General features: G+C 34.7%; 1 protein-coding gene across 6 annotated transcripts in view; it reads left to right on the forward strand.

The window, feature by feature from the left end:
* Positions 1 to 24,530, forward strand: part of KYNU (kynureninase) — a 138,419-nt gene that overhangs the window by 109,285 nt on the left and 4,604 nt on the right. For all 6 annotated transcript variants that reach the window (XM_076005499.1, XM_076005498.1, XM_076005503.1 and 3 more), the window contains 2 exons: positions 18,534 to 18,586; positions 20,772 to 20,857. In XM_076005499.1, the coding sequence (XP_075861614.1) occupies positions 18,534 to 18,586; positions 20,772 to 20,857 (139 nt within the window). The remainder of the gene's footprint in view (positions 1 to 18,533; positions 18,587 to 20,771; positions 20,858 to 24,530) is intronic.

Raw genomic sequence — 24,530 nt, forward strand, 5'->3', positions numbered from 1 at the left:
AGCTTCAGTAAATAAGACATTTTTTAAAAAATGATGCCTTGACCTCAGTTACAGAATCATTTATGAGTTGTCTTTTTTCCTAAGAAAAACACATTTTACCCCTTGTGTAGTCCCTTGTTTCCTTCATATTTGGGTTATGAACATGTCATCAGTATTTTCAAGTACAAGTTATTGTGTTTTTCCTGTGATACTCTGTTTGAGCACTAGGTCTTTGATGTGTCTGTCAGATATAGCCAGCAATCATCATAATTCATACTCTTGAATTTTTAATTTCAACTCCACAAACAGAAATGATAAATACCCAGTCCTTTAGTGAATACACAAAAATGAAAGAAAAGTTTGCTAAAGAAAAAAGATTGAAACACTGCTCTTGATTTTTGTTTTGATTCCATTGAAAAGAAATGGAAAAAACATGTTGCTATGTTTTTAATCACCCTATCTCAGCCACTGGGTTTGCCTCAGATTTTTACAAAAGAGAATACCAAGAGGTAAATTTTGAATCCATTTCCACAGAAAGTATTATGTACATAAGGGTACATCTATTATATTTTTGACAAATAGCTACCAAGAAACAATTCTCCTTAAACAAATGTTAGTATTTTAAAAATAAATAAAATAAAATAATAGCCAATGGCTCTGTTCTAAACTCTGGATTGGATGGATCTAATTCACTTAGGCTAGATCAACTTCCTTAAATCGTCCTTTTCATGTAAACATGAATCTTATTTGCCTAAGTAGAAGGGGTCGTAATAATTTAACCTCAGGACCCAGCCATGCTTGCTGAAAGAACGGTTTTTGAATAAATATACATCATGATAAATATCAGCACCTCAAATAAGCAATCACGTTGTGAGATGATTTTGTTTTTCCACACAATTTAACTCATTGCTATAGCTCAGTCATGTGTTCAAATTTATGCATAATATACTTCCCTGGCAGGGGAGATACCATGGTCACGAAGGTTGTTTTTCAGGGCGAGGCATATCCATTGCACTCTGGATATGCTGCCCCCTGCAATTTCCCCAAATGTGAAACCATAGGAATCCTAGAAGACAATGTTGGGAAAACTCTTATAAACATCTGCCTAGGCAAAGAATTTATGAAGAAGATCCCAAAAGCAATCACAGCAAGAACAAAAATAAATAATTGGGACCTGATCAAATTAAAAAGATTCTGCACAGCCAGGGAAACTATCATTAGAGCAAATAGACTACCTACAGAATGGGAGAAAATATTTGCATGCTGTATATCCAATAAAGTTCTGATAACTAGAATCTATATAGAACTTAGGAAAATCAATAAGAAAAAATTCAAACGACCCCATTAAAAAGTGGGCAAAGGACTTGAATAGAAACTTTTCAAAAGTAGATAAATGGCCAAGAACATCTCTAATCATCAAGGAAATGCAAATCAAAACCACAATGAGATCTTACTTAACTCCAGTGAAAATGGCTTTTATCAAAAAGTCCCAGAACAACAAATGTCGACATGGATGCGGAGAGATAAGAATACTAATACAATGCTGTTGGGACTGCAAAACTAGTACAACTGCTATGGAAAACAGTATGGAGATACCTCAAAGAACTAAAAGTAGAACTACCATTTGATCCAGCAATCTCACTACTGGGTATCTACCTAAAGGAAAAAAAGACATTCTATTAAAAAGGCATCTGCATTTGAATGCTTATAGCAGCACAATTCACAATTGCAAAGATGTAAAAACAACCCAAGTGCCTATCAATAAAAGTGGATTAATAAAATGTGGTATATGTATACCATGGAGTTCTACTCAGCCATAAAAAATGGTGAACTACCTATTGTATTATCCTGGATAGAGCTAGAGCCCATTCTTCTAAGTGAAGTATCACAAGAATGGAAAAACAAACACCATATGTACTCACCATTAAATTGGTACTAATCGATCAACCCTTATGTGCAAATATGGGAAGTAACATTCATAGGGTGTCGGGCAGTGGGAGGTAGGAGGAGGGAATGGGTAAATTCACACCTAACAGATGTGGTGAACACTGTCTGAGAGCTAGGCACACTTGTATTAAGAGCTCTAACTCGGGCTGTGCAAAGGCAATTTATGTAACCAAAGTGTTTGTACCCCTGTAATACTCTGAAACAAAGAAAAAAAGATAAAAGAAAAAACAAACCTAGAATAAAGTTGGTATTAGTTGCAAAAAAAAAAACCTATGTATAGTAGATTCTGATCTTGATTCTGGTATTTATTTAATACAAAATACTTCATTTCAGAACTTTGATTACCATACTTTTAAATTTTATCACTGATTTTAGTTGTCATCAGAAATTTGATAATTTTTTTTCCATCAACAAGATGATAAGGGTTAGATTAGAGTCTAGTAGTGGGAATATAAAGGAAGGAGTAGATGATAAAGCCATTAGGAGATGACAAAGCCATTATAAAGCAAGAAACAACAAAATGAATGACTCATAAGACTCAGGAAGAAAGAGGAAAATAACCTAATGGTGTCCAATATGGGCATTTAAGATTGCCTAACAGGGAGAGTTGAGCTGATGAATAAATGTAAAGGAAAAAAGATGGATTTTGTGTTTGATATATTATGTTTTTAGCAGAGGTAGAACTAGAGAATAGGTCTTTCGACTTCCAATCAGAGACTTTTCCCCATTATTCTATTATGATTTTCCATGAACAAACTTCATTTTCATTTTACTTTAACCTTCTAAAAGACAAATTACTTAATGTGCTCCTCATTTTGACAAATTCATTAAAAACCAACAAAATCATTAGATGAAGTTCTTTCACATTTTTTTCCCCGTGCATTAATTTTCAACTGTAAGTTTTAAGATTAATACTAGATGTATTTAAGAAGGGAGAATCTAATATTTAGAATGAGCTTACCTTTACATGGGCACTGTGCTTAAAACTTCACATTTTATTTAATCATAGCTTCATGGAGTTATACATTTTCTCCTTTACGCAAATTAGAAAACTGGCTGAGAGTAGTGAGTTATCTTCCCAAGTCTTCTCTGGTAGAAAGTTATGGGACTAAGATTCAAGTCTCAAGTCAAATAAGACCTTCTTTGTTCACTCTCAGGAGATAAAGTCTCAACATGGACAGTCCTTCCAAATGTTTTGAAGGTGCTGGAGGAAAGACCAAGTAAAGGCAGCGTTCATTTTTCCTTTTGCCTACACTGTGCTATCTTTACTATCAACATTGTTTGCTAAATTCTATTTAAACTGGGCTCTATTAACTGAAGCACTTAGGGTGATAAAATTATATCTCATTAGGTTTTTAATAGGAAGAAGTTAATCTGCAATCTCCAAGAATCATCACCGCAGGGTTCATTAGTATAATCATCACTGGTTGGGTACCATCTGATCCAATGCATCAGTCACATCACTTTAAGGCTAACATAAATTGTGCTTCCTCTAAATAAAAACCAATAAAAATACTTTGTCTGGCTTAAGAGTGAGGTTTCCTAATAAGTAGGTCATCCAGAGTCTAGGTGTGCACTCTCTTCATGTTGGAGAACTGAAAGAACTACTTTTTAGTGGAGGTGTGGTGTATTTGAATAGTGTCATAGATAATTCAAGTATGATACTAGCAAATTCATTAATGCTATGATGAGATGGCGGTCAAAGACAGTGAGATGAATCTTCCCCCAAGCACTATGAAAAAAACAATCTGAAACTGCCTTAAAGGGTTGAAATAGAGAATAATCTACTTGGTTTTGTATTAAGTTTGTTCAAGGCATTCGCATTTCAATTTAAAAAGTATTTACAGAGCTGTTGGGTGCCAGGCCCCAGGTTAGGGCCTAAGCATGCAGAGAGAAACAGGGAAGGCCCTGATTACAAGAATCCAGCCAACTACAGAAACCAAAGAGAAAATAGTCTGGCCCTCTTTGTCAGCAAGTCACGTGTTAGTCTATAATATGAATGAAAACTTGATGAAAAAATAATAGGAGGAGTGACTCAGTCATGCATCAATAAATTTTTCAGGAAAGCAGAAATACACAAAGTTGTATATATCTTGTACATTTGCAATAGTGCCATACTTTTTTTCTCAAGATATTCTTATGACTGCAAAAGAGAAAAATAAAGGCTGGAACTAATATTTCTGGGTGTAAAACGATATAGAAGCTTCAGGGTACTTTGTTTCCAAAGGCCAATCTGTGAACAGATAAGGAAGAGAAGCCAGGTAAAGGTTGTAGCAATCTGAAGTGACAAGCTGAAGTTGCTGCAGGTCATGCTATGTTCCAAAATTGCACTGAAATCCTCAGAAACCCAAATAACTGAATGTGTAAGTAGAGTCTAATATACTAATGAACCTGGGAGGAAATATCTAAAGTCACTCCTGATTCAGATAGAGAAAATATACCGGTTGTCTCCAAATTGGAGGATGTCTCCATGTTGGAGTTCCTTCAAAATATATAAAATCTTTCCTGCAACAAAGGAGAATATAAGAAAGCCACTCTGTCTGAGATGGGCCTTTGAAACTATGAAGCGGAAAGACCCATGTGGTGTTTCCTATAATAAAGGGAAGCCAACATTTTATTAATTTTTAAATTTTATTTTATATCTTCAAGTATACAATATGATCTTATGGGACATATGCAGATAGTAAAAAGTTTAATATAGGAAAGCAAATTAACATATCTATCACCTTTCAGTTCCCCCTTCTTTTTATAATAGCAAGAGCAGCTAAAATCTACTCATTTAGCATGAATCCCACATATAGTACAATTTTATTACCCATAGTCTTCATGTTGTATATTTGGTCACTAGACATCCGATATGTCTGCTGCTTTGTGTTCTCTGACCTACATCCCCCCATTTCCTTCCCCAACCCCATTCTTAGTAACCACTGTTTTGTTCTCTACCTCTATATATTTGATTGGTTTTGTTTGTTTGTTTTTTAGATCCATATATAAATGACATCATGCAATATTTTTTGCTCTGTATCTGGCTTACTTCATTTAGAGTAATGTCCTCCAGGCTCATTCATGTTATGACAAACGGCAAGATCTCATTCTTTTTTTAGGTCAGAATAATATTTCTGTGTGTGTGTGTGTGTATGTACTATAGTTTCTTTATCCATATGTTGTCTGTCAAGGGACAATTAGGTTGTTTTCCTATCTTGGCTATCCTGAATAATGCTGTAATGAACATGGGAGCACAAATATCCTTACAAGATGGTGATTTCATTTCCTTTGAGTACATGCCCAGAAGAGGAATTGCTGGGTCTTATGGTAGTTCTATTTTTAATTTCTCAGAATTTGATAATCTTAAAGAAAAGTTATATATGTAAATGCCATCAAGCCTTAAATGTAGGAGATCATATAATTTTATTTTCTTTGTTTTTCTCTATCTCAGTTTAATTCTATCATGAGCCCATATCTATTTATTGCAGGAAATTCAGTGTTGTAATTTCTAGGTAATCTTAGTGACTTGTTATTCTTCTCAGTAAATTCAGAGTTTAAACTCTGTCAATTCAGAGTTCTTTCCTTTTCCTTTCCTCTAAAGGATGGCATCTCAGGCTGGGCGCGGTGGCTCACACCTGTAATCCTAGCACTCTGGAAGGCCGAGGTGGGCAGATTGCTCCAGGTCAGGAGTTCGGAAACCAGCCTGAGCAAGAGCGAGACCCCATCTCTACTATAAAATAGAAAGAAATTAATTGGCCAACTGATATATATATAAAAAAATTAGCCGGGCATGGTGGCACATGCCTGTAGTCCCAGCTACTCGGGAGGTTGAGGCAGCAGGATTGCTTGAGCCCAGGAGTTTGAGGTTGCTGTGAGCTAGGCTGACGCCACGGCACTCACTCTAGCCTGGGCAACAAAGCAAGACTCTGTCTCAGAAAAAGAAAAAAAAAAGGATGGCATCTCAGGTTGTAGGAGTGAGTGGTGTATAGAACACTCAGAACACTCAGACAGAGGTAAGGGAGAGATGTCTGGCCAACAGCCATCTCCTGGAATACATTGAGATATATCTGTACCCTTTTGGTCATCTGTTCCCATTACTGGTGCATATTCCAAAATGCCTGTGAAACTGACATGGCTGCGTGCCTTTTGTCCCAACCCGTCAGCTCCACTGGGGACTTTGGGTGTCTCATTCACTTCGATGCCCTCCTCTGGGGGCACAGGAATTTTAGAGAGTGTTCTTCTCTTGGGTCTTTTGAGGGTAGTATGAGCCTAGGCTTTAAAACATAGGTGCTATCACAGGTCTTTTTTCCTAACATTTTTACATTAAGACTATGGCACCAAGTTGAGCATGGAGAAATTCTCTACAAACACTCCCGATTACCTCCTAGAAACGAGGGAACATGAGTCAGGCCATTTCCATTGTAAGATCCTTCTACATATTTCTGGAGTTCCCATTGATCTCTCAACCATCCCAATCTCAACCCCTACAACTTAACTGGGGTAGGAAGTGCAGCCTGACTCGCTATTAAGAACCTGAATCCAATCTTATTTAAGAGTCCCTTTCTGAGGCTTCTCCTTCCCCAGCATGAGCACGTGGGAGACTATTTGTAAATGATGAGAAAAATCCTTAGTAAATTTTTAAAGTTTCTATCACCCCAAACATTTTCCAAATAATATCATTAACATATCAGTAGTTGTCCCTGAATCCCTGATAGAGTTTTCATATCAGGAGAAATTGGACATCAACGCAAGATTAAAAGTAGCACAGGTAGCAGGAACAGAACCTACACTAGATCATCAGTTTTCTAATCAGATTTAATACTTTATTCTGAAAAGATCATTATACATCAGTTCTGAAGCTGAGTTATTAGGTGTGCACCTAAAGATTTATTAAACTTAATAGAAAAATCAGAACTCATTAAAGGTCAAACATTATACTGCTACTGATAAAAATGAGAGTGGAAAAAGGGATGTGGGGAAATCAGCTCACCTAGTCTGTGTGTATGTTGGAGGTGGAGTGGACAGATCAGGGGAGTCAATGAGCCCAGTAGAATGAGTTGGGGTGTGATAAATATTCACTGTGTACATTTATACAACTGAACATCTGATCAGTTCTCAAATGCTAGGTATTTCATGACTGGTGACCCAACAAAGAACAAACAGTAACCTCTTAATGCCCCTAACCATTCTCATGTTCCTGTAGGTATAAAGGTATGCTAGATGTATGCTTGGATATTTGTTTATATTCATATGAACGATATTGCTCTTTACTTCCTACTTAGGTTTTTGCCCCTTTTATTATGTTCTTTTAATTTTGTTCTATTTATGGAGATGAAGTTTGGCAATATGTTGGATTGGTGACATAGAATCATAGATTTTTGAGCATATAAATGTGACCATCCAAAACATTTTCCCTCAACCAATTTTCTATTTTGAGATAGACAGGAATCAGTGATGTAGGATTGCAAGTTCAGACTTTCCTGGTAATGTATAGTGCAGCTTAGACAGAATGGCAACTTCAACAGTTCTTTGAATTAAATGCAGTGGCTTCAGTTGAGTTTAGAGTGGTGCCAAATACATGTTTTTGCCTGAAGAATCATCCATTTCCTCAAAGCTGAAGTATATCCTACCTGCTTCACTTTTTTCCTACAGACCATTCAAAATAATGTCATTTAGCTAACCAGTGTAAAGAATAATTGATTCTAGAACATAGTTTTCTCTCAAAGTTCATTCTGTTGAAATATTTTGGTGAGGTAACATTTAAAATAAAGCTTTCCCCGAGGCTTAAAAAAGTGAAAGCAGACATCTCTACAGATAAAGTATCAAAGTAATTACCATAACGTAAAATTTTACAGCTAGTGGTTATTTAACTTGAAATGAGATATATGTACTTGACACCTGAGGCAAGACCTCATATTCAGCCCTGTTTCAAATTCTGTTTTTCACAGAGATGTGTCTTTCACTGTGTTAATAGGTAAATTAGAAAATAATTTGGGAATTGCTAATAGGATTATAAAATTCTTTTTGTCCTGTATACAATATAAGTTGAAAATTTTCTGAGTGGAAGTGGATTTTATAAATCAATATGAGAAAATCTTGAGTACTTTGTTATATCTGTCTTTTTTTTTTTTTTTTTTTTTTAGACAGAGTCTAACTCTGTTGCCCCGGCTAGAGTGTTATGGCGTCAGCCTAGCTCACAGCAACCTCAAACTCCTGGGCTCAATGGATCCTCCTGCCTCAGCCTCCAGAGTAGCTGGGACTACAGGCACATGCCACTGAGCCCGGCTAATTTTTTCTATTTTTTTAGTTGTTTGGCTAATTTCTTTCTATTTATAGTAGAGATGGAATCTTGCTCTTGCTCAGGCTGGTCTCAAACCCCTGAGGTCAAGCAATCCTCCTGCCTCAACCTCCCAGAGTGCTAGGATTACAGGCGTGAGCCACTGCGCCCGGCCTGTTGTATCTGTTTTTTAAATTAATTCTTAATGATTTTCAAAGTAAATATTCATGATGATTAACTTCGCATCTCATACAAACAATTACATTGTAAAATTTTTTCTCCCACTTTCATCCCATTGATGTAGCTCAAAAACAGTTACGTGAACTCCTGTTTACATTAGATTTGAGAAAGGTTCTGACTTGTATTCTAACCATACCTAAAAACATGAGAACTTTTGATAATTGTGCCTTTACATTTTGGTTCCAGGTTAAATGAAGGATTTTAAAATGTTAAATGAAAAGCATTTTTTTAAATGTTGAATAAATTTTGGATAATCCCTCTTCAATACGCAATACAATTGTTACCCATTTCACTGCATCTCCAGTGGTTAACATAATTGTCAATTGCACAACATGGAGCAGTCTGCCTTGGGAAAGTCACTTGTCTACCAAATAGGCTTGTCCTTTCGCATTTCTGGGCCTTTGCACATACTAAAAGACAAGCCCCTGACCACGTAAGCGTACAATCTAGTTGGGGGAGAAAACGGAAAACAAATTAAAAAGTAATTATTTATTATACACAAAAGATAAAATATATCCTATTCTACACTTTTCTTTTTTGGTTTCACATCTCTTGCAATCATTCCCTATCAGTATATAGGACTCTTTCTCCTTCACTTTTAATGTAACAATTGTATAGATTTACCATAATTTATAAAACCAGCCTCCTAGGGAAGAAAATGTAGGTTCCTTTCTTTTTAAAAAAAAAATGTATTTATTGATATATAGTAGTACATATGAGGGTACATATGATATTTTTGATACATCTAAACAGTGTGTAATGATCAAATCAGTGTGATTGGGATATCCATGACCTCAAACACATATCTTTTCTTTGTATTGGGAACATTACAATTCTTCTTTTCTAGCTATTTTGAAATATACTATAAACTATTGTTAACCATAATTTCCCTACTGTATTATCAAATACTAGAACTTATATCTTCTAATGGTATTTTGGTACCACTTAACCAACTTTTATTCATGCTCCCTTCCATTCCCAGACTCTGGTAACCACTTTTCCACTCTCTATCTTCATGGGGTCCACTTTTTTAGCTCCCTGCAGAGAACCCTGCAGCCTTAATTAAGATTGGCTTTTTATGTGTGCAATTCTAACTTGGTTTAATATTCATATTATATTACTCTCACAAAAAATGGTAATCTCTCTCATACATCTTCTTTGATTTGGATTTTCTTTTCAATGCACTGAAATAATTTAAATAGCATTGGAATTGTCTGTTGAAAAGTATTGATAGAATTTCCTCAGTAGACCACCTTCTTTTGTGAGTTTTAGGTATTTGAGCTTTTTCTCTATTTCTTCTATTAAAATCTTTAGGTTTAGATTTTCCTCCTCTTCTGGGATTAGGTTAAATAAATCACATTCTCTCAGAAATCTACACAGTTTATCTAAATTTTTAAATAAATTTAAGCAATCTCTCTCTTATAAAACTCTTATTTTTCCCTATTTTGTGACTATTCTTCCACATAATGTTACATTTTTCATAGCTACAGAGTCTTGTGTTTTCTTGATTACTCCCGCCTTGTTACCACAATTGACTTTTAATTTATATATCAATGTAGCTGTTATTTTATATTTTCCAACTATTAATTTCAGCCTTTTTCTTTGTTAATTGCATACTACTGCCTTTTAGTTTCTTTTCTTGTTCTTTTAAACTTTTTCAGTCATTATTGATTTATCTGCTTTCTTTTTAAATTTTTTGATCTGAAATGTAAAGGTATGAATTCCTCTCTATGCACTGTTCTGGCAAATCCCAAAAGTATTGAAGTATAGTGTTTTCATTATCATTCTTTTAAAGAAATTCTACCAATTCAGTTTGCATTCTTCTCTATCCTAAAAGTAATTTGAGATAAATGTTCTTTGAATTTGCCAGGTAATCCAGTCTTTTTGTTTTCTGAGTTCCTTGTTAATTGCTAGTTTTATTGGATTATAGACAGAAAACACAGTAATATATACATTTTGGAAATAGTAAAGGGTTTTTTTTATAGTTATAGTCAACATATTATGAGGATTTCAAAAAAAGCTATCATCTTGGTTGAAGGGCATAACCCTAAACATTTATGTTAGATTTACCTTCTTAATTGATATATTTGTCCATGTCCTCTGTCATGGTTTTAGAGAAGCTAACAAAACTCTTCTACTGCAGGATATTTCTATCTCTCCTTATAGTTTCTGTAATGTCTGCTTTATGGGTATTGCTGTGGCATTATGTTTTGAACTGAAATTCATAACTGTTTTATCTTTATTGTGAATTATCATTAGCATGATAAAATACACTGCTTATTATTTAATCCTTTTTGGTCTGAATTCTACCTTGTCAGATACAAAGATTGCATCTTGCTTCATTTTCCATTTTCCATTTATACTTTTGCTCATCCTTTTATTCTGTTTCTTTTAGAATCACTTATTTTAATTGAGTCTCTTTGTTTTGTGGTGCAATCTGATAACTTTGTCTTTCAATATGTGAATTAAACCCGTTGACATTTATTGCTTTGACAGATATGTCTGGTCTTAATTCAATGTCATTTAATGTCATATTTCCTATTTCTAGAGCTTTTTAAAAAGCCTTTCAACATGAGATGTTTTGCTTTTTTGTTCATTATTTTTCAGTTAATAATTCTTCTGAACTTTAAGATTTTAATTTCTTTCTTCCTTTATTCTATTATAATAGTTCCCTTCCTTGAACAATGATGGATTGGTTTCCTATTCCTTCTTGCTAACCTTCTATCACCCCATGTCACTAATTTTTACCTTCTTATTGTTTACTTTGTGTTCTTAAATTTGATTTATACTTGTTTTACTTGATTTATCAAGATTAAATTATAATTAGTAAAATTACTTTAAACCCCCATTTGTTCAGTTGTTCATTTTTATATTTTAATATAGCATTTTTTTATTTTGTTCTGTCACCTTAATTTCCACATTTGTTTAATCTCAGTCTTATAATCAAATACATTCAATAGCCATGACATGTCTTTTTATCAATTTCCCCAATCATCTCCTGGCTGACTTAACTTCATTCTCAGGCAAAGAAGAACTCATGGGGAAAATATTAGTTCAACTCTTACTTGATTAAAACCAGTAAACTTTATGCAGTTTGACTTACTCAATGACGAAATTTGTATATCATGTTTTCTTTCTTTGAGTATTACATAGGTATTTCTATGTTAGTCTCTGTCATTGAATGGTTGCATTTGGTAAATTTGAAGCCAATCTGATATCTCCTAATTCTGACTGAACCTTTTTTGACTGGAACCCCAGTTTTTTCTCTGTCCTTAAAATCTAATAATTTTAATGAGCAACAACCAAAATTGACCACTCTGAGTAATTCCCCAACTTGCTCAGACAATGTTGCATTTGTTCAATATGTAGATTGCAACCATTTTTTATTTAATCAAAGTTGTCTTGAATTATAACTTTGAGAAAAGTTCTTCCTTTAATTTCCTTTTCTTCTTTGGAAATTAATTTTCATTAATAATTTCATTCATAATTTTCATTCATCATTTTTTCTTGAAGCTATTTTAAATCTAATCTTTGTTATTTTTTCTCATGACTATCCTCTGTGCTTTGCTGCCTTTCCCACAGTATTCTGCCTTTTTTGCACAAGGTAGGTTAATCTTATTCCTACACTTTTACTAGACATTTCCCCATCATGTGGAATAATATTTTGTTATGTTTCTATTGTCTGTTTATTTATTCACTAGTTTTACCTTTTTCATTGGCTTTTTGGCAAAATTTTCTGGTGCATGTTTTTCATTTGTGAGTAGAATTTACTAATTCTTCTCAGAATTTTCATGGAGAATCTTTGTGTCAGTGCTATACTCAGTTCCTTATCATTGCTCATCACCGAATGAGTTGAATTTTCCTGAATCGGCAATTGGAGGGAAGTATCTAAGCAAGAGTTTAGGGAAGGAGATAGGGTGGCCTTTTAACTTTCTCAATCCCTGACAACTTCCCACCATTAGGCCTCCTCTTAATTCTTTGTATGGATGTGCCCCCTGTCTTTTTCTGCAAAAAAATAAAATGTCATTTAACTGCCACTCTGAAAAAGGCCCTGCTCACCCTTGTTCTATACTGTTGGTTGTACTAAGGGTATGGTTTCTGAAGTTCAAATTGGGCACATTGCTTTTAGTTCAGAAAGTAAAATTTCACTGGAAGTTCCTTAGTTAGATACACTATCACTTGAGATTTTGCCACTCTGCTCTGATTTTTTTCTTTAATTCCTCTTAGGCCGTTTCTACCCATTAGAAGCAAAAGAACCAGTGGGGAAAAAAAAGGAGACAAATATTAGATTTTGAGAGTGAATGATTTGAAATGCGATAAGAAATATTGGAAATAAGGTTTGAAAGGTATGCTTGGGCTGACATACTATGAATTTTAGCCTTTAAATTCATGGGAGCTGTATGATGTTTTTAAATGATGGATTAAAAAATCTCTTTACATAATAAATCAGACTTTGCTAACTCTACACAAATGCATATATTTGTGAACAAAATAAAGATATTTTTGGAATTAAAATACGTTTGGACTAATGAATAGGAATTAAAATTATAATTAGAACTTTTCTCTGTAAGAACAATGCATGCTATTTAGAAAATTCTAGAAAACACAGATAATAATGCAGAAATAACATTTAAAAATTTTGGCAGCAGTTACATATAAATGCATACTTTTATTCTAAAATTGGATTCATATTCTAAATATTATGGTCTCCATTTTATTCTTTTAAAAGATATATTCTATTAAATAGGATTGCTATAAAGGTTGCATAGTATCCCATCATATATAAGTAGTGTAATTTATTTTATCAATTCTCTATTACAAAATATTTAGGTGCCTTTGACAATATAAATAGTATTTTATTAGTCTCTTAATTAAATAAATGGCTAATTCCCTTTTTTTTAATCCTTGAGGAAAATAGACATCATAATTTTTAAATCACTTCACCAATGTGGCATATGAAATATGGTCTCACCCTTATGTTATTTCCTAGTTTTAAGTGTTAGTGAAATTGAGGTGTTTTTGTTTATTTGTTTTTCCTGAATTCATGGGGCATTTGCATTTCTCCTTTTATAAATTGCCTGTCCATGCTCTATGTCTGTGTAGCTCTTGGTGTATTGTCCTTTTACTATGAAAAAACTCTTCGACATATGGCAAATATCACTCCTCTTCTTCATCTTTGGTTTGCTTTGTACTTTGTCTGTCTTTTTAATATGGAATTTTAAATGATTATGAATCTATTAGTATGTTCCTTTATATTTTCTTCTTTTGTTTTTATACTTAGAAAATTCTCTTTTTTAAAATCATACATATATACAAGTATTTTTTTCATTTTTGAAATGTTATAATTATTGCTTATTAAATTGTTAAATGATCTGAGTACTGTTTCTGTATTTTCTATCATGTTTCATTTGTCTTCCTAATGCTTCTTTACCAGTACTATGTTCGTTTACTTACTGAATTTCATGTTATATTATCATATAAAGCTTGCAAGATATTACAAAATAATATACTCCTGTATAATTTTCAATTTCAAAATTTAAAATGTTCACTTATATATTCTATATAAACTTAAAAATATTTTGTCATGTTCCAAAAAAAGAGCACTTTGGAACTTTTTCTTTGGAAGCATTAAAACTAAACTATTATTTGGGGAGAATGATCATCAGGAACACTGTTTATCTTTTTCTAAAATTTTTGTATTTTTCTCTAATCTATTTGTAGGTTTTTTCCTGTAATATGAGCACACAGGCATATGACTTTTTTCTATGTATTTTGTATTTTATATTGGATTCATTCTCATTCTTTTTAACAATATAAAAGCAACCTGTTTCTTTAGGAGATTACTGAAAATTTTTCCACTATTATATAGGGCATTTTTTGCTACCACATCTCTTTAGAGATTCTATTGTGAAAATAGTTTTGCATTAATTGTTTTACCCTTTTCAGCTCTTAGTTTTACTTTAAAATTTTAAAAAAGAAACTCCTTAACATTTTTTGTTCATTTTATTTTATTTTAAATAAGAAAAAAAGTCATTAACTATAACTCGTCAGATGATTTGACTACACAAAAATAAAATGTTTTAATAACTAATAATATCGTTACCAAAAGTTCGGTACTTGTCTCCGTGGCCCAACAAAGAATGAGGACAAGCAGTTTGAGGAAAAGGACAGAGAAGTTTATTCATCTGCCTGAAAATGAGGAGGATGGCAGGATCTTGTCTTAAAGGGCCATGATCCTCCCTGTAAGCAGACATACAGAGCTTCTAAAAGGGGATTTTCAAAGTTAGCAAAAATATCAACATTTTTATTTTTTATTCTTAACAGATATTTTAGAGCACCTAAAGTCTGGCCCATCCATTGGGGGTTTAGGTCCTCTTTATCCATGGGACATCTCTTTACTCTGGTATGATGGACCCAAGATTTTACTGCTGACAATTTCAATGAGGTGTGAGTTATTAGAGGAACTTCATAGGGTCCCTTCCATTTCTCTGACAGTTGTTGCTCAGGTCCTTGTTCTCTCCAGGCTTTAAGCAAAACACAGTCTCCTGGTTTAAAGGGATGGAGTGGTGCTTCCAACTGGGGCCAGGACCCAAAAGAGGCAAACTCATGCATGGTGGTTAATATCTGACCTAATTGTTTGACATACTGCTTTATTCTGTTTTCTTCACTTACGGTTATATTACCATACTTACCTCAGGGCACTAGGAAGGGTCTCTCATAAACTAATTCATAGGGGCTTAACTTAAGCCTGCCTCTAGGGGCTACCCTTATCTGGAGGAGGATAAGTGGCACCATTCTAGATGTAGGGCTTTGCTTACTTGTTGAGTTACCCCAATATAAAGTAGGGTCCATGTTCACTCTATATGAGTTCCTTCTCTATCAGAGTTCCTCTGAATGAGTTCCTTCAGAAGGATTTTGGTACCTTCAGACACTCTCTCTGTCTGGGTAGGATAAGCCTTTACCCAGTCTGAAATGGTACTTGCTAATACAAGTTTAGGCATCTGAGTGAAATCAATTTGCCCATCATCAAAAGGATGGGTTCCCACATGTTGAGTTCGCTGTGCAGCAGGTTGCTTTTCTGTCTTTGGATCGTCTAGAACACATAAATAGTTTGTTGCAAACAGGGTCCTCTTAAATGAGGTTCTACCAAGTTCATTAAGACCTCACACCCCTAATGTGTGCATCCATGTGTATGCTGCATAAGAGGCCAACCAAGGCTTTGGGTAGGAGAATGAATCCATGAGAATTCTGTCTACACTTAGCTATGCCATCCCCAATATCAAAGCCCTGGTCTTTCATTTTAAATTGGGTTTATTCTAATCTAAATCCAGCCAGGGTATCAAGCCACTGAGGAAGAGATCACCTTTAATAGTCTCCTTAGCTCTGCCAGTGGCCTGATTTCTTTTTGCAACATAAGTGTCTCCCTTTTTGGTGACCAGAACTCTGCATGATGGCCACCCACATGGGCTCAGCCATGACCTGTATCAGTATTATTGAAGTGGCATATTTAATATCCTTATTTCCCACTCTCAGGAGCCCTCTTTCCTTCCAAATGGCACCATAAGAATACACAGTCATAAAAGCATATTTAGAGTCCATATAAATGTTTATCTTTTTTCCCTCTGGATAACTGAATAGCTCTGGTTAAAAGAATCATGCTCATCTTTCTGGGCAGAAGTTCCAGGTGGCAGTGCCATTGTTTCCAGTACCCATTGTTCCGTGACCACCATATGTCCAGCCCTTTGTTGTCTGTTGTTCATAAAGCTGATCCTGTCGGTAAAAAGATCCTAATCTGACTCTGGCTTCAGCTGATATGACAGATACATCCTGCTAGAATAGACACCTTCCAGAATCTCTAAACAGTCAAGCTGTGAAGGCTTATTCTCTTCAGCTGGTAACAAGGTGGCAGAATTGAGAGTAGACACAGTCTTCAATTACAACTCATAAGTAGCTGCCATTGCCTGGAGGCAAGGAGGCCAGCCTCTCACAATTCTGTCCAGTGGCTTTGACAAGTATGCCACTGGCCATAGGTTGTCTCCCAGCACCTGTACTAAGACTCCAAGGCTCATTCCTTCGTCCAATTGCAGGACTTGCAAGTCCCTTGCTAAGCTCTGACTTAACAGAGCAGGAGAGCTGTTAAACCCCTGAGGCAACACAGTCTAGCAGCACTATGAGGTCATCCTAGTCTCAGGATTCTACCATTCAATGCAACTAATACCATTCATAGTCACTTACATTCATTGGTATGGGGAATTTAAATTCTTTCTGCATATCCAGTGGTCCTATTGATCTATACAGTCTTAATCACTTTTTGGTGGCTTCTTCTTGCAAATGCTGCAACAATGTGCGAGTCTGCTGAAGCCCAAACTTCAAAGCAAATTGCTCCACAGTGGCAGCCTCCTGTGTGTTTCACCAGGCCCTGGTATTCAGAGTTGTCCATCAGGGACCCCAGCAGTGCAAACTCAAGCATGGCAGAGCCTGTGGCGCCTTCTGCAGTGGGTGGGGAGTTGGTGTCAGGAGAGCAGGTACATGAGATCCAACCTGCTTAATCCCTCCCCAGTGTTATCACATGGCCTTTTGGCATGTTTGTGCTGCAACTGCATGAAAGATTGTACATATGGGATCTCGCCCCATCTACCTGATCTTTGACAAAATAATTCCAGTTGTAAGATCGTATAATAATTTAGGGTTCCATTCATCAGCCACTTCTCCTCACACTCCAACATGTACATTGGATTACAATAACACCACTCTCTTTTAGACTAGACTTATAGTTGTAAATTGGCCATTCAGCCAATATTCTCCCCAAGGGGCTTTCAGATGGAATAGCAGCAGAGCCTCCTATGTTGACAAACAACAATAATGAACACAATACAACCAGTAGACAATACAGGGAAATCCCAATGCAAATCATCCTAATGCCAAGGCCTTCTCAAACAAATGGGAACCACACAAACAAGAACCAACTTCCTCGAACAAGAACCGACATCTTCTAATCCAAATGAATTCCCCAGGTTCCCTAGTTCCACTCAACTGTTACTTCCACCTCCAAACCATGCCTACAAGCACATGCCCTGCCACAGGGCTGGAACATTCAAAAACCTTCCCCAAATGGGTGAAATCAAGGGTCTCAGTGTACACACTGGGGAACTTACCAAAATGGCCAATGGCATTGTGACACTTCCCAAATCAGTTTCCTTTTCCTCAACGAGGTTCAGGTTGCACAGAGCTATGGCTAAATGTGGGGAGGGAGAGTAGGGAGGGAGTTCCCTGGAGCTAAACAGGCTCTGGCAGCTGCTGTGGTGGTCCCTCACTCACCCCGAAAAGATGTTGCTTCTAATAATTGGTAAAGACCCACAACTTGACCGGAGGCTGCTCTCCACCTCTTCCAGCCACTGCAACAGTCGCAGGGTGCTATTCCACCAGGGGGCACTGATGGTCCCACCCAAGGATGCCAAAGTCTGTTACTGAAAGTTTGGTACTTGTCCCCTCAGCCTAACAAAGAATGAGGACAAGTGGTTTGAGGAAAAGGAAAGAGAAGCTTATTGATTTGCTGGCAAATAAGGAGGATGGTAGACTCTCCTCTTAAAAGCCCATTGTCTTCCTTTTGAGTAGAAGTATAGAGCTGTTAAAAGGGATTTTTCAGCTTTGGTCTATTGCTGTTTAACTTTAGCATCTTCTGTGAAGACAATCTCTTGACCTCTGCCTGGACAATTCCATTGAGCCATCTCCTGTGGTACAGAGATAAAAAAAAAAAAAAAAAAAGCACGTTCCTCTGCCCTTCTAATTACTAGCTTCAGGCAGGAATGCAGGTTTTAATTCCCAAAAAGATTGGGGGGGGGTACATTTAAAGGGACAACTTGCAATACATTTATTTTGCCCTTTTTCAGGCCCTTACCTCTGTTACAATACAGATAAATTGATTTTATCCTCATTATTGTCAATATTATAAATATTAATTGCCTTATGATAGCATATAGCATTTATCTGCTTAAGTATTTGCTATGTCAAATGGTTTTGATATTCAGAGCCCAAATTCCTAAATTAATTATGGTTATTTTTATAGATCAATATATAATACCTAATGTTGTTATTTATATTTTAGGTTAGTGGGATGGTTTGGCCATGAACTCAGCACGAGATTCAAAATGGATAACAGTAAGTGTATTCAATTTTACCTAAGTCATTTTATTTTAATTTCATTTCAATTTTCATCTGTCTTTGTATTGTATGTAATATACATGCCCCATGGAGAGTGTACTTTGAAAATGTCACTGAGAATTCTTAAAATAAGAAATGACATTTCCAGAGTGTAAGACTACATGTTTATAGATTTTAGCATGAATTTGAGTGTATTCCTTTGTAAGGAGATAAAAGGAAACAAAGTCTAACACGCAGCACATGTGGTTTGGTCAGATCCTATGAATATGGTGTGCCCAAAACATCGAGCAGTGAGGACAGGAGGGAATTTGGGGTTTGAGATCAGATCCGGAGAGACTTGGGTGTTAGTTTCACTTTGCTGCTTAATAGTTTTGTGATCTTGCACAATTTGTATCATCTTGGGTCATTGTTTTTCTTTTCCACATATCTAATATGAATAATAACACCTATGTAAGTGTTTGGTTTAAGAGTAAGACAAGTTCAAAACAGCAAACCAAGCAACCCCATGGCAATACTTTAATAAATATTCATTTTATGCCTCTTTTTTTCCCTAAATATCCTCCTTTTGTGGCTTTTGCCACATACCAAAGAGTGTAGCAATTCTAATAAGCAGTGAAACGTTAATGGGTAGAAATGAAACTATACCATACATACGACTCACAACTGCACTGCTGCTTTTTCCTGAGTGATTCTATTTCTAGATCACGTGGGATATAGAAAGCATCACAGGTGTTTTGAGAATTCAATCAACTTGATCCTTCAGATTCCTTCTGATCTCAAGATAATGTTTTATATATGAAGATGCTCCTCCACTTACAATGTAATTATGTCTCGATAAATCCATTGTAAATTGAAAATAGTGTAGGTCAAAAATATACTTAGTACACCTAACCTGACCGTCACCGTAGCTTAGCCTAGCCTAACTTAGATATGCTCAGAACTCTTCCATTAGCCTACCGTTGGGCAAAATCATCTGACATAGAGCCTATTTTTTAATAAAGTGTTCAATATCTCAAGTAATTTACTGAATACTGGACTGCAAGTGGTAAACAGAATGGTTGTATGGGTACTTGAAGTATGGTTTCTACTGAGTGTGAATCTCTTTCCTATCACTGTAAAGTTGAAAATTTTTTAAGTCCAACCACTATAAGTGGATAATCATCTGTATTTGGATTTGCAACATTCAAATTACAAATAAGGCTATTCATGTCAAATCAGAAAACCTGTATTTTGTCTTGTCTGTTGAAGTAATCAGCTCTGTTATTATGTAAGTTGGTTAAATTCTTTAAGATGGCTTTTCTTATCTGTAAATAAAGGAATTAAATTAGATCAGGGGAGCCGAACTTTTCTATGAAGGATGAGACAGAAAAAGTTTTAAGCCTTTTAGGCTACACAGTCCCTGTGGCAAATACTCAACTCTGTCATTGCAGTGCTAAAGCAGCCATAGATGACACATAAATGATAATTGTGGTTATGTCCCAATAAAACTGTATTTAAAAAAACAGGTAGTGGGTCAAATTTGGCCCATAAGCCATAGTTCGTCAAGTCCAGGGTCCAATGAATATTTAAAAAATGCTTTAACATTCTTTTAGTCAATCTTAGCTTTAACTTGATCTGGAGCTAGACATCTTAACCCTATTGGATTTAACTTGTTACAATTTAATCTACTTAATTGTAATTGGAATAGTATCTGCTATTAATTTACCTATTTTATATATCATACTTGAGCAGATCTTTTTTTAAAGCTCTCTCCCATCATTTTCCTAAGAGAAGCCACTTGACCTAATAATCCTATAGCTAAAAGTCATCTTCATAGGTCATTGCATTCATATTTCTGCCTTTAGGTGACATTACAATTATATTCCATTCAAATTTTGAAGTTGTCTCTCATTGACATGGTTTCATAATAGAAAAGCAAAGCGTGGGCAGCACAAGAAATGTTGCCTTGGGAATGGGAAGACAATGGATGGGGTCCAGAAAAACTTCCAGAACAGCTAATTTTTATCTTGCGTCTAAAGGTTCTAGTGGCTTCATTGATTTTCTCTTAAATATCTCAGAATTCCTACCTAGGAATAAAAGTTTAAGTTTTACTGCTTTACTCTTTACCATTTTACTGCCTTTATAGACACTTTTTACCTTAAAATGTACACCCTATAAAAATGACATGATATTAATTTTTCAGAGCTGCAGTTAATCCCAGGCGTCAGTGGATTCCGAATTTCAAATCCTCCCATTTTGTTGGTTTGTTCCTTACAAGCTAGTTTAGAGGTAAGTGATCTATGTTTCAAACTTCCCACATCTTTTTGTTTGTTTTTTTTTTTTTTTTACCTGATTGTGACAATCTGTAGTACTTTTTCAGCTAAACAGCATAATTATAAATGTGTGCTGCGTGTGAACAGTAGACAAGAGGCAGCACTCTCCTCTTGGAAAGTACCCACGTGGTGATTGTGTCCTTTCATTTATATCATCACCCCTAGCACATGCTAGGCACATTGGTGACACATAGTAAATATTAAATGGAACTCAGGGGGAGACACATTTTTCTGTTTCCACTTAGAATCTGTGCAAACTTGAATAAGTTACTTAACCTTCTTTTGGTCTCTCTGTATACTAACTAAGCATGCAATATTTTGTTCTTCATTAATCCACTCGTTCAACATGAATTTATTGAGAAAGTATTATATGCCAGATGTGGTGAGTACTGGAATCTCTTTTTCTTCTAGCTCATTCTGAATCAATGAACTGACAAAGTGCTTTGTGACAAAGCACAGGAAGACCTACTTTAAGGAAAAAAAAAAAAGACTATGACTAATCAGAGTAAAATAAAGATAGAGTAAGGTTGCCTCATGAGGTAGGGTGTTTTTTTTTTTTTCCCCTTTGGCTTCTGTGCCCTTATGGCCATATATAATTTCTACAATTACTAACTCAATATTTTCCTTTAAATTTGTTCATATTTTTACTTAAATTTAGTCTCACCCTTAAATTAATATCCATAAAATCAGTTAGTTTATATATATAACAGATAAATATATATAAATAGATATACAGATATAGAAAATAAACTGATTCCTCAGATATTATTAGAGTTAGACTAAATTTATTTGAGTAAATATGTTGCTTAATAATTATATACTGTATAGTTAATAATACTATTAACATACATATTAAGTAAATATATATTTTATATACATTTATTTAAGTAAAATATATTTTAACTAAATATACATACATATTTCTAACAGAAGCTATATATGTTGCTAGCTATCTATAGCTATTCAAATAAGAATTTGAATTTTTTATTTAATTCTTGCCCAAATCATCTAGTTAATGATACTTCAGGAAATTCTGTTGCAGAGGATGCCAGTATCAAGTGAGTGACTGGATAAAGACTTTCAAAATTCCTTCCAAATCTAAAATTCTAGAATTGTGAACAATTATAGCAGTTTCTCATTCTGGCCACTGGATGGCAGTGTCAAGTTCCTCTGTTTTTATGCAACTTCACCACTGCATAGTGATACTCTCTTGTCGTTCCATCCAGATTTAAAGAGCACTTACTCAGTTTGACCACTAGATGGTGCTTGTGCTGTTTTCATTTGGCAGAATTTTTTTTTTTTTTTAAACTTGGAAAATAGATCCAGTAATGAGATTTTTCAGCCAGTGGAACCTTTCTTGAAATTTTTTTTGAGCAAAAATATGCTTAGTAAATCAGATGATAATATTTGAGTTTTTTTAATGCTATCCATTAAGAGAAACATTTTGTTTTTAAAACAAAACAAAGTTTCTGCTTTCTTTGCAAGTTTTATATCAGGGATAAGATGAATTACAATATGAAAACGCACTGAAACAAACCTATCTATGGAAGAACTAGTACTTGAAGAAATTTCCTTTGATTTTCCTTATCTTTGCAAATGACTTCTCAAAGGCATCTAGAGATTTCCTTTTAGACACTCTCATTTTGATATGTTCTCTGCAGTGGACTGGCTGGCTTTTCTTCCAGTATTCACCCTGTCGCTGTGGAAAAGGAGGCAGATTCTTATTTTTCCTACCACTTTATCTTCCTTCCACACTGTATTACAGTCTTCTAAAACTTTTATTTTCATTTACAATCTGAGGACTCATTTATTTTTTTCCCTTTAATGCCTAAATTTAAACCCAGCAAAAAAGGACCCTAAAAGCCATGAGAAGAAGGGTACACACCTCTGGAGTTCCTTATCACTTAAGTATTTCTCTAGAGCCTCTTACTGAAGTCATTCACTATGGAGGCTATATTTAAACAAAATCTTTAGTTAATCAAGCCTTATGTAGGTCCAAGTGTTTTTCAAAATTCTTTCCCCATTATAAATTGCAAAAAAAATAAAATTACAAAATAATGCATTTATAATAATTACTTCCCATTCTGTATCTAACTGTTTAAGTGTCCTATTTTCTAGACACTTATGAGCTTGCCATGTGAGTAAGCATCAGTGAATTTATCCATGTTATTAGCTACCTGATCATTTTTAAATAGTTCATTGCATCGTAGGAGATGGGGGGGGTTGAAGTTAGAATAAATGAAAGAAATATGCATGAATCAAACTGCTGTCATTGTTGTATCTTCTTTCAAAAAATATTCTGCATAGTGAAATACCAACTGGAAGAGAGATTCTATATTTGAGAATCAATTGCACATAAATAAGACCTCAGATTTTCAGTGCAATGATTTTTTAAAAAAAATATATTAATGTGGCTTTGCTTATAATTGCATGAATATATGATTGATTGGTATTAAAAATAGCACCTTATAATCGGTTTCAAACTGTCGTGTTCTTATATTATTGGATCGTAATCATTTACACAATAATTCTTTTAAATATTCTGGATTAAGAGAAGGAGCATGAGGCTGGAACTCAGGAGGCAAGCAATCTGTTCCTCTCTGGACACTAAATATGACCTCAGACAAGCAAAAATTCTTGAATTTATTTGCCTCGCTTTTTAAATGGAGATATTTGGACTAGATTACTTCAGAAGTCCCCTCAATCTTCCAATTACTTATTTGAAATTAAATAATACATTTATATTGTATTTTGAAAGTTCATATTGTATGGAGCAATAGGTAGACAATTTTTAGACCCTTTCAGTATACGTGTTCATCACAAGATAAATAGCTTCAAAATACAAAATTAGAGCATTCGATTAAAATTCAGGGAGAGTCAAAAGACTCAGAACACAAAAATGCATTATGTGTTTCCTTGCAAAGTTATTAGGAAGCCAATTTTATGAATTTAAAAGAAAAATATGACAACTGAAAACATCATGCTATATTTATTTTTCCTATTTAATCTTATCTAACTTTCCTAGCTTTGTGTTTATTTTACTCAGCAAAAAAAAAAATAATCCAAGTAATTAAAACTCTGCCAAGAATTCTCTAATAAGCTGAATAGTTTTCAAGCTACACTTCTCAATTTTTCTAATTTTAAAGTTATTTTTTCTCAATATTAAAAGCATAAAAATGGATATACAAAAATGAAAGAATATTTGTCTTACTTTCATGCTATTAGACCCTCTTAATATTTAGCCCCAAGAGAAGAATCTAAGATTCCCTTGGAATGTGGCTGCCCTTGGTGTGGTTGTAATGTGAGAAATAGTTTTATATTTAAGTTTTTTTATTAATAAAGAGTAACAACATTCCACAGTATATTAAAATTGAAACTATTTGTCCTACAAAAAAAATTGGTTTCTTATTATCAAGAGAAATCTGCAAGAGCAAGACCCTCTAACCCCTTTAAAAAAAATTACAGACTTAAGTAATGTTCCCCCAAGTCTTACTAACTTATGACTGCAAATGAACCAAAATGTGTGACGAATTACTTTTAATTCATCACACTTGGCCTCTACCTGCATACTATGCCATCTATAGCAGAACCATAAAATTTTCTAGAATTACTTATTAATTAGGATTTCC

The sequence above is a fragment of the Microcebus murinus genome, chromosome 8 (genome assembly GCF_040939455.1).
Source record: "Microcebus murinus isolate Inina chromosome 8, M.murinus_Inina_mat1.0, whole genome shotgun sequence".
Lineage (NCBI taxonomy): Eukaryota > Metazoa > Chordata > Mammalia > Primates > Cheirogaleidae > Microcebus > Microcebus murinus.